Raw genomic sequence first — 11,490 nt, forward strand, 5'->3', positions numbered from 1 at the left:
TTTGTGTCCAGGAAATAATATGGTTGATACCAACACCACCTATGAGAATATACACTTCATAAGAAGCCCTGAAGAATGGCAAGAAAAGGCTGAGATTGCTAAACGCAATCTGCAAGTCAATAATGATTCGTACAGATATGCAAGTGCCCTCAGGGACATTCAGGAGCCATCGGAATTGGTTTGCGAAGAGCATAAGGATTTGGAACCTATTTACATGAATACACGTCCAGTGTCTGTTGTAAATCAGCCACCGCCACCAATTGAACGAGCAGTGCCCACTCAGCCACCGCAATTACCAATTAGGTAAAAATGAATTAAACTATGATAACACTTAATGAATTCATATTATTCATGTATATTATTATTATTATTATTATTATTATTATTATTATTATCAATGTTATTGTTATTTTTATTTTAACTTTCCTAATACTAATTATTAACCATAACAATACGTACTAAAATTTAAAACTGTATTATCTCATGTAGCGCGAACGAACATTCCCATGAAATTGGGGATGGTTTAGCTCAGTTCAGAGTGTTTAGGACTGTAATATATACGCTCTTTAGAAAACTTTACGAAGCGTTAATTAGACTTAACAATTGACCAATCAGATGTGTTTTCGATAATCAGCAATACGGGCATGTCTCACAAACACACGTTCGTTTTCGTACGTTCATGTGTTCAAAGTCCCACACTTTAGCAACAATCAAAAGGGTAAGATTTATTGGAAAGGTCGATTTTTCCTGCTTCATTAACTTAACAAACTATGTTTTGCGTTTAAAAGGAAAAATCGTATTCAATCAGCGCATATTGGGGTATAAATATTAATCTTTATTAATTAGACAAACCATAGAGAAAGCATAAATTATATAGAGCTTATTTTCTTTTAGACCAAAGATCAAACAAAATGAAAAAGGACCCGCTACACCTCCAAAACCACCTGTTAAGCCGAAACCTAAAAATAGGAAAACGTTGGCTTGTGGAAATATTGACGACTCTGTAAGGTATGCATATAGGCGATGCCTGTAACATGGTGTCTGTTTTTACATTTACGCCAAAGCAAATTAACTACTGTACATCAGGCCAATATTCATGCGAGCTATAAAATGGTATATCAAATAGAGGAAAGTCATGTCTACATGAATCATTACCAATATTATCTAGTACCTTTCTTAACATTAAATGTGTTTTACTCTTCTTTTCTCTTTCTCTCGCTCTCGTCTCTATCTAACTTTCTCTTGTTTTCCTCATTTGTAAAACATTTTTCTTTGTCTCTTATACTCTCATCTTCTAGCCTATTTTTCTCGCCCCTCTTTCTCCCACACTTTCTACTTAGTTATAAATCTAATAGCCTATGTTTTGCTGTTTGTTAATAAGGGAGTTGGTGCGGCAGCAAGGAAAAACAGTAACAATTAACATCCCAAGGGATATATTGATTAACAACAAGATCAAGTTAGCCGAAATCAACAACGGAATTTGGTAAGCTACTTTTTACAAAAGTCATATAATATAAATAGTTATTACAACAAACCAACAAAAACAAATACATTTACAGAAATTGAACCCATAATAGACACTAGCTTCTGCTATTTAGGTTTGGTGGTTTTGAGTATGACTGTCCGGAAAAAACTCTGTCAGACTGCATTCTGTTCGGTGATCAACTAGTTGTTATCAACGATCAGTGGCTAAATTCTGCCAAGTTTGCAGGCAACATCATCCAAACAGCTCGCAGACAAGAGGTGAGCATACATATTTATTACCATGCAGTGACATAAATTCAATTATTAAAAAGCTACTTTCCTATATTACAGTATATAAACTAAAAAGAACAACATTTTTGCTTTACCAGGTTTCGTTGTATGTGAAACGATTGCCACATGCGCAGATAATAACTATTCACCGCGAATATGAACAGCAACGATTGGGCTTAGAATGTCACAGGCGAGAGGTAAGTACATAAAACGATTAGGCATACACACATTTTGTCCATGAGAAAACGTCAAACATTTTCTTACATTCTGTAGGCCTAGGCCTGCTAAGCAGTGCCGGCTCTATATCCATTCATGAGCGTATAAGCTGTTCGACAGGGGTCTGGCATTTTCCGACGAAGGCCAGCGGGGTCCCAAGGGCTAAGCCCTAGTGGATAAAGTTAGCCAAGTTCGTTGGCAAAAACCTGTGCAACCTTCGACCATTTTAAGCTGTTCTATGGTGTATTAGAACGTTTTACTTCTAAAGAGAAAAGAAAAACATTTTCTCTATTTTGTTGGTCAGGCGCCCTGCTACTAACCCTGACAATTTAAACCAGTTTTTTGCTATATTTACCTCTCTTAACTAATATATTGAGTAGGGTTTGATGTTGGAATTAATCAGCCTACATTCATTTGAGTTTCATTTCAAAATACATTTTTTGTTATGCCCTTTGGCATTTTTTTTCTAAAACTGTATTTATTATAGCTGTTAATTTGATGTTTGATTATTATTATTATTATTATTATTATTATTATTATTATTATTATTATTATTATTATTATTATTACTATTATTATTATTATTATTATTATTATTATTATTTTTATCGTTAACATTATTATTATTATTATCATTATTATTATTATTATTATTATTATTATTATTATTATTATTATCTTGACAGATAACTAACGTTAGTGCAGATGAGATAGCGTCGACTCAAGGGAGGCTCAGACCAGAGGCTACAGGAATTTCAGGGATGAATTGTAATTGGACAATCACACACCTGAATTCTAGTCCAATTCCACCAAACATTACAACAGAAATGGTAAGAGAAATATTGTATTATATCTATCTCATCAGAGCTCAAAATCACTGGGCTAGAATAATGGTGGACGAAAGCTAGAGTTAATAAATGTTATAGTTATTCGTTTTATTAATTAACAATTTAATGATAAAATAAATAATGATTAATTTAGAATTGTTAAGAGCATAGAGTTTTAGATATGCGCTATATAAATATACAATAATAATAATAATAATAATAATAATAATAATAATAATAATAATAATAATCTTTAAAGTGCAGACTACAAATTTTATTCATCATGACTTTATACCGTACGGTATGAAGAATCGATATGGTACTGTAACATTTCATAATGCGTTTCCATAACAAATTGCGGTCCTATCCTGTTGATCACACTGGCATGCTTTGCATAATATGATGATGTCATCACACCGATATTATTAGTTATGTATTTTTCACATAAAAAATTGATAATGCGCATATGCGTGATCAATGAACTCGATATATAAATTAAATAGTCGAAGCTTTCAATTGATAATTAGAAATAGAAAATATTTACTCGTCAAGGGATCTTTCCGCTAAACCCAATCCTTTAGACATGTTTTGCTAAGATCCCACAAAACGACAATGTTAAACATACGCAAACACGTGTGTTTGCGTTACAACACGTGTGCTTTGTAGACACCCGCGTATCCTGGCCCAATTTTTATGAACAGTTTAAATAAATATATGACGCCTGGTATTTTTTTCAGATGGAAGAAAAACTCAAAATGGCCGGTAAGACAGTACATTTGATTGTGCAACCTACAGACTTTGTAAAGGAAATTACAAGCCTGGAATGAATCACCTTTAAACTGACAAGGACCTTTCCATTAAGCCCAGCCCCTCGCATGAAGTATCATAAAATGACAGCATATACGTAGGTCCTGATTGGCCAGCTGCATTAATTTTTAGAACATTCACACATACATACAGACTATATTTGTTTTGAGCAAACAAAAAATAATCTTGTGCCATTAGCGTATAGGTCCTTTTTGTGTCTACTGTCCAATGGGGGCTGTAGACACTCAACTATTGTCTCACTTGTCGTGAAAAAGTAAATCCGGTTGGAGGAATGAATAGGATGCGTCATAAACTAAAGATAAAAATGAACAGTCGACCATGATAAGCCTACGAAATGATGTCATATCTAGACACGACTGTCCTAGAAGAAGAAAAAGTAAACAGTTTGTTACTTGTACAACTATTCAAGTGAATTGTCAACACAGAAATTTAGCAGCCAGAAACAAACTATGTAGATACGCTCCTACGCTAGGAGCCTATTTTTATTGTGTACTGTACATATTATATATTACGTTGTATACGAATTTGATGAGAAATTTGTTTCCCTTTGTGAGTCAATTAATTTTTCTTATTCATATACTGTAGTTATATGAAGTGATTTAATTACCTTTTATGAATAATATGGCGATAAACTTATGCAATGATATATCTAGTACGTATTATAAATAAAAAAATATATCATATAATTTACTTTATTTTACTTTAGAAATAAGAAAAAAATGTACATATTCAACTGTTATATATATGTTCATTCCACGATTGTATATAATAATGTTAAAATAAAAGGCTAAAAATTATGTATTATAAAAAAAGTTATATAATTATATATTATATCATATCATGGTTGTTATTATAGTGTGCAAAAAGAAACGCTAAGAGAGCTTAAAAAAATTAGTAGCTTTTATAAAGTATTGCAAAAATATATAAGTATTTGCTTATTTCGAAGCATTGTTTAAAGTAAACAAGCATTTTATTTCCTTTTTCAGTCGATATACAGGCCAAAGAAAAGTTAGGGGATTAAATAATTGAATTTTTAAGGTTTTTCCCAATTTTGTGGGCAGGCAGTTTATCTGTAATATAATATATAGGTCTACATTCCAATTTCCTAAAGCTCTGTCCACGCTATCAAATATTCATTGACAAAATCATGTCCTATGCCCATATATAGTCATGATGTGCCCATATATAGTCATGATGTGCCCACATATGGTCATGTTGTGATGTCATCATGACCATGTTTATCAATGCATGTCACATGTTTTTTATCAAACAGAATTTGATTTTTATATTTGATTTTTATTTATTTATAACTTTATCAAACAGAATTTGATTTTTATATTTGATTTTTATTTATTTATAACTAATTTCGCCAGGATAACATTTCAGTAATATACATACAGGGCATATATATACTGTTTTTTAAATGGTCCTGGTATCTATAATAAAACTACCATCAACTATGACACAAAATTAATTGGAAGGCAATTATTATCACTGTTTTCCCCACTATTAATATTTGTCTATTTTTATTTATTATTTTTTACTCATTGACTATTACTTCCATTGAATTATATTGTGAAGATTGTTAAGAAATTTTAGTTGAAAAATAATAATCATTTGAGCGTCTGGACAGGGCTTTAAAAATCTTCGCTCACATCACAAAAGCGCGTCAAAATACGCGCAGTTGTTGTTACGGACTTTTTGTGTGATAAAGAATACGAAAGTGCCTGACAACCAGTACGCGCTCGTTTTGACGCGCTACGGTGATTTCACGAACTAACACAATCTACTTTGATTGTGTTAGTTCGTGATGTGATCGACGATATAATCATCAGTATATTTTTATTCATATATATTATTATTAAAAGTGTATGTTTACAGGAATTAATATAGGCTAATTATTGAAATGGTAATGTGTTTGCAACATTGTTTTGTGATTTTTGTTTCTGTATTTGTACCCATGCAGTGTAATATTATAAGAAAATATTTAAGATAATATTTAAGATAATAAAATATCTCAAAAAACAGTCTTTAGGAAAAGAATGAAACATTCATTATAATTTTGTACTTATGATACAATATGCGTTTGCTCCGTTTCATATTATATCTTGTATATATACATATATTAGGCCTATATGAACGTTAAAATGATTTATAGATTTGGAATGACAAATATAGAATTCCATCAGACAAAACTAGTCCTTCCTTGGTGCCGTATTCTATTAAATTTTGTGTAAGCCTATATGTACTGTTATTATATATATATATATTATTATTATTATTATTATTATTATAGACTATAAACAGGATATGTTGTTTTTTAGTATTTTTCTTTGATTCATCATAATATATAATAATACATATAAAACGATATAATTCATCATCTTGCGTTATTGCTGAAATAAACTTTTATATTTTTATATATGTTTCTTCAGAGAGTATGAATTCAGTTCTTTGCAGAATTCTCGTTTTGTAGTATTGTAATCATTTTATTTCTGGCATGAGAGCAGACTAACCCATCCGTAATTTCCACATCATTCAAACTTGTTTTTTGTATTATATATATAATATATATATATGTATGTATGTATATATATATATATATATATATATATATAGCACGTAACATTAATAGGCATTGACATTTTTAAAAATTTAGTGGCAAAACGGGGAGGGGAAGCCAAGTTCCCCCTGTGCTCCCTCACCGCATCCGTGCCTGTATCTAACTAATCAAAATAAAATGTATTAGCTTGAAGAAAAATTTGTTCTTAAAGTCCACCAACCAGCTGATGCGTCATTATATTGCAATAAAGTATTTATTATATAAAAAAAAAGGCACGTATAATTCAACCAGTGAGCCCCATAGCATAAATAATTACAACGTAATGCATGTCCTGTCTCTTATACACATCTCGTTAAAGAAGAGGGATCTGATAGTGTGAGGAAGATTGCCACAATTGAGATTCGAGTCTGGAAGCTTCTGCAGATGACGCCTTAATTAACTAGCCCAACAAAGCTTCGTTGGGAATTTAAATCCTATTAAAAGCAAACCGATTTTTCATTCATCCTCGTTTGCAAATATATGTTGGACCTGAGTGCTCGTTCTCGAAGCATATCATTAACATATATTCAATACGTAGCTATGGTCTCATTTTATAGACTTATAAAAGACAGCGATAGCTCCAAAAAAAAGTATATAAACATCGGTGTGTTCAAGTAGGCCTATCATTCACGTAAAATGGAACGAAAACACTTATTTTAGTGTGCAAAATAGTCATGAATTTAACCTTTGAGAGATAAAACCATTTTATCCCATCAGAACAAAATTAACAGATTCCAAAAAATTGAAATACTATATTCAGAATTATGTTTTGAATACTGAACCATAATTTTAAACAGTCCCAACAAACCTCTTCGGAATGCTAATCTAACTAACAGCTGAACCACCACCCGAACCAATCAGGAATATAATCACACGTGTGGTGTCTCGCAAACGCACGTCGCGTTTGTGTATGTTTTTCACTATCGTTTTGTGGGACCTTAGCATCAATATCTAATGGGTGGAACTTAGCATACTTCCATTTGACCTTTGTTGACCTTTAAATTTTCAAAAATATTGATTTTATGGAATTTGTTGAAACCACTCTTGTTAGTTTTGGACTTTTAAAGAATGTACTATATTCATGTTTTTTCTTTTGTTAAAAATTAGTTAACCAGGCCCAGCTACTCTCGTCTGTCCACAACTGGGTCTGTATCAAAGATCTTATAAACACAAGATAGCGTTCTCCGCGATTTACGCGTAACAAATAGAAGCGTCGGTCAAGGTTCAAAAGTTTCCCATTTAGCAAGAGGGCGCCATTCATGCGCTATTACCGAAGAGAAAAAGTAATAAGTTTTGGAAGAGAGCGTCCTATCTGTTGCCATGGATCTGAGATGGTTCCTGTTCTGCTGTTCACAGGCGGTGTACTGTATGGTCAGATCAGAGCGGTCAAGGGTCAAAAGTTTCCAATTTAGCAAGAGGGCGCCATTCATGCCTTATTACAGAATTTGCACGCGTAAATCCCGGAGAACGCTATCTTGTGTTTATAAGATCTTTGGTCTGTATGTAGTGCACATGAGCTAATTGTGCACTGGGCCTACGGTGTCTTTATGCGGGAAGACTTGTTCCACCTCCAGAGACCATAGGCGAGTGCGCCGTTCGAACCAGCGTCGATATTATAATCTAATTTAAATTCAATTTATTCGTTTTGCAAATTAATTCTCATTTTTAATTTTATCTGTTTTTCTTCCTAAGTGTTATAAATTATGATTACATATTATATCATAAATTCTTTGTTGCTGTTTCTCTAGGGATAGATTAACTAGCTTTTGAGCTACAGCGAATTCAATTGCTTTTGTTAATCCATGTCTCCTTAGATTTACAGTTTTATTCTGTATTGTGAATTTTTTTTAGTTTATTTTACTGTATGTACAAACTGTATTGTGATTTTCATAAAAGGCTGATAATGAATGGATGATATTGATATGCCTTAGAAGCTCGGCCAATTGAGTCGCAATGGCGAGGCTGCTCTGTACCAAAACTGTACTTCTATTAAGAGGACGATTTCGCATATTGGTTTAGCACGTCGATTCGGGACCTCCTGTAAGGAAACACTTTCTGGTCCCAAAGTGTTCCCTTGTGAATGAATTAGTTATTACCAGTGAGCCCCATAGCATAAATAATTACAACGTAATGCATATCTGTAGTCTTATTGAAGATAAACACAGACGTTGTCAGTTTGTTATGCTTCTTCCTAAATTTCCGGGTTCATTCGTTATTTATGATGTTTGCATTATAATCGCAACTTCCAGTAGGCCTACAACTACACTACGCCAAAATACTTCATTAGTGCATTTACCTGATTACCGCGTCTATCTGACGATCATGATACTGTGATGTTACTTTCTGAACGTATTTTGTATAAATGGATTTTCTCTCGTTGTTTTCTTTATCGCTGTCAAAACAACTCGTCTATCCTTGTTTCAAGATCATGATGCGCATAGTCAGAAAGTTTTACCAAAACAGGAAGCATTTGTCATTTTTGCTATATTTGTTATCAATGTATTTTCCAGTGGATGACCAGAAGAATATATAAAGCCTCTCCCACAGGCCTATGGAGTTTAGACTACAGTTAAACGACGTTTTAGCAACTTTTTCACTATAGGCAGGTAAGAATTTTGCTATTAAGTCACTAAGTATACATTAAGTATTCCAATCGATTTTAGAAGGTTTACTTTATCTATTAGTTATTTAACGGAGAAATAAATGCACCCTAATGAATACATTTCACAACAAATCAAAGAAAGTAATATTCAAAGATAGTAATACTGTATTCAATTTAGATATGCGATTGTGTGTTGTGTGAAACGGTGTTGGACCGGTGTTACCTTTTAAAGGAAAGTGTTTTGCAAGTAAAATTAATAAACACATTTCGGCTAGGCTTGGATGGATGGATTTGGATGGATACCAATGATAAATACCAAGGATAATCCACAAAAATCTAGGATAAGACCTTCTGGTGGCGATTGGGCAGTACACCGGAAGACAATCCCCCTCGTTTCCGAAGAGTGTACTGCGTTCTTTGACGTGCACATGGGCCACAATGTACACGGGGCCAACGGCTTAAACGTCTCATCCGAGAGACGGTAACTTTCCAGCAGAAACACAAGAAGAGCAGTGATGGAAATTGAACTGGGACCTAGAGATCTCCACTGTTCAGCGCATAAACCGTGATACTAGCCGACTGAACTAAGCTGCTTCATTTTTTAAATCAATTTATTCAAGAAAACCCTCCACAAAATTAAAAAATAAACAGTACAAATGCAATGGTAAAATTAAAACAGAATTTAGGAGCAAAGCCGCATAAAAAAAAAAATCAAAAAAACACTATAGAAGAACTTACTGATAAATTTCAATGACCTTTCACAATTTATAGATTTCAAAATTCAGAAAAGCTTTTTCATAAAGTTTAAGAATACATCCTCACAACCAGTTGAACAACACTTAGGAGTGTTATTATAAATTGGCTGTTCTATTGCAGTGGTGTTTTTTTTCCTGGTGTTGTCTCCTATTAGTGTTATTTATAATTCCTGTTTAATCATGTTGTTCGGTTTTTAGTTTTTGTATTATGCTTACTATTATAATTCGTAAATTAGTACGGTAGCTATAATTTTAATTTATCTGAAAGTTGTGTAATCAAACAATTGGTTGAAACTTTCCACGAAATGTTCCAAAAAATAGAATTCATAATTATAATTAAAGATCTTGGGAATGTTCACGATGCCTACGGAAAACACACAAAATCTATTTTTAAAACATTAAAGTTCCTTGATGTTAGACACGTAACAAACCAGATATGAATATTTTCAACTACTATACTAAAGTCGTGTAAATGTAGGTAGAACAAGGAAGTCCTTCTCTAAATTTTATCTTAACCGCATGACGTGTGACTAATATTAAAAGACAACCTTAAAATCCTAAGCAGTTATCACGTTCACAGCGCAACAAAATGAAGTAGGCCTATTTAGAGCCGGTTTTCCACTAGGCGAATTTATTCGCGCGAATCAAAGAGTCGGTTCGCTTCCTGAGCTCTGATTGGTTGCGCATTTTTACGCTTCGCAAAAACTCCGATAGAATTGCGAATGCGCATGCACATTAACAGACGCTTTCGATTCGCGCGAATAAATTCGCGAGTCACGTCTTTTCTTTTATTAGATAAATCGCGAGTCAATTGTTTTCTTTTATTAGATAAATAATCTAGCTTTAATGTGCCTATTTGCTTGACCTACCATAAAACCTCGAATTGAAGCCCTGGGCTCCTTTTTTGCGAACTTTTGATGGGCTTTTTCGAGATGGGCTTCTTTTCGAGGCTACGTTTGCAAAGTAAAAGTCTTCTTTTCAAAATGAATGCTGTAAATTTTGTGAATTTGTACTATAACACAATAAATAAGGCCATTGTAACACCAATCTGTTTCATGGAGTGTATTTAACTGGAATTAAATCACCTAAACTACTTTATAAACCAAGTAATTAATTTATTTTGTTTTATGAAATTCATGTACAGTGTATGTACTGTACTATCTCGAAAAGAAGCCTATGCTATCTTGAAACGAAGCCCATGGACCTCTTTTCGAGATGGCTTCTTTTCGAAGCTAATTTTGCCAACTAAAGAGTGGGGAGGGCTTCAATTCGAGATATGCTTCACCTCGAGATTAAGTGCAATATGCTTCAATTCGAGGTTTTACAGTATCACAGCAGTTGACGATACTTATGATCGTTTTGAGGTGTGACTTAAATTTATTCAGTGCTGAAATGCTTCCTCAGTCTAATAAATATTTAATAACCCTCATATTATAAACATTGTATGCCTGAAAGATTAACTAAACTAAATGAAATAGCTAATCCAATAATTTGATAATAAATGTTAGTTTGTTTTTGTTTTTGTTTGTTTTTTAAATTATATTACCGTATATTGTAGTATACAATTGTAATTGTGCAATATAGCCGAGTAAAAATATCTCTTACCGACAAGGCTACAACAATTTTCATCGGAAAATAGGATTTTTGCATTGACCTTTAAGTATCATAAATGAACTTAAAATTGTTATTCTCAAAATGTTTACAAATTTATTTGCATTTTTATTAAGAATGGAAAATAAAGATGTTGAAGTTGTACTGACAAACAGTGCTTCTCTAAGAAACGAGACAATTAGAAGAGGAAACGCTAAACAAGTAAGTATTTAAGCGTCATACATGCAACTACGATACTATAAAGTAAAACTGTAAAGAGAAATTTACTTTTTTTAAAAACCAGGATTAACTTTA

At 32.8% G+C, this 11,490-nt stretch overlaps 2 protein-coding genes across 2 annotated transcripts in view; both read left to right on the plus strand.

Annotated features, from left to right (window-relative positions):
• The first annotated feature begins 16 nt into the window (after positions 1 to 16).
• On the plus strand, positions 17 to 4,123 carry LOC117107072. Its single transcript, XM_033248598.1, has 7 exons — positions 17 to 303; positions 895 to 1,008; positions 1,382 to 1,483; positions 1,599 to 1,743; positions 1,854 to 1,952; positions 2,658 to 2,801; positions 3,536 to 4,123. Exons 1-7 carry the CDS (start codon positions 20 to 22, stop codon positions 3,623 to 3,625), a joined length of 978 nt encoding a protein of 325 aa, XP_033104489.1. The 5' UTR covers positions 17 to 19; the 3' UTR covers positions 3,626 to 4,123.
• A 4,323-nt stretch (positions 4,124 to 8,446) lies between these two features.
• The window catches only part of LOC117107074, a 10,342-nt gene continuing 7,298 nt past the window's right edge, over positions 8,447 to 11,490 (plus strand). Inside the window, exons 1-2 of the mRNA XM_033248601.1 lie at positions 8,447 to 8,834; positions 11,313 to 11,397. Coding sequence (XP_033104492.1) covers positions 11,314 to 11,397 — 84 coding nt within the window. The 5' untranslated portion in view covers positions 8,447 to 8,834; position 11,313. The remainder of the gene's footprint in view (positions 8,835 to 11,312; positions 11,398 to 11,490) is intronic.

The sequence above is a fragment of the Anneissia japonica genome, unplaced genomic scaffold, assembly GCF_011630105.1.
Source record: "Anneissia japonica isolate Jap-2015-1 unplaced genomic scaffold, ASM1163010v1 scaffold288048_len465947_cov159, whole genome shotgun sequence".
Classification (NCBI taxonomy): Eukaryota; Metazoa; Echinodermata; class Crinoidea; order Comatulida; family Comatulidae; genus Anneissia; species Anneissia japonica.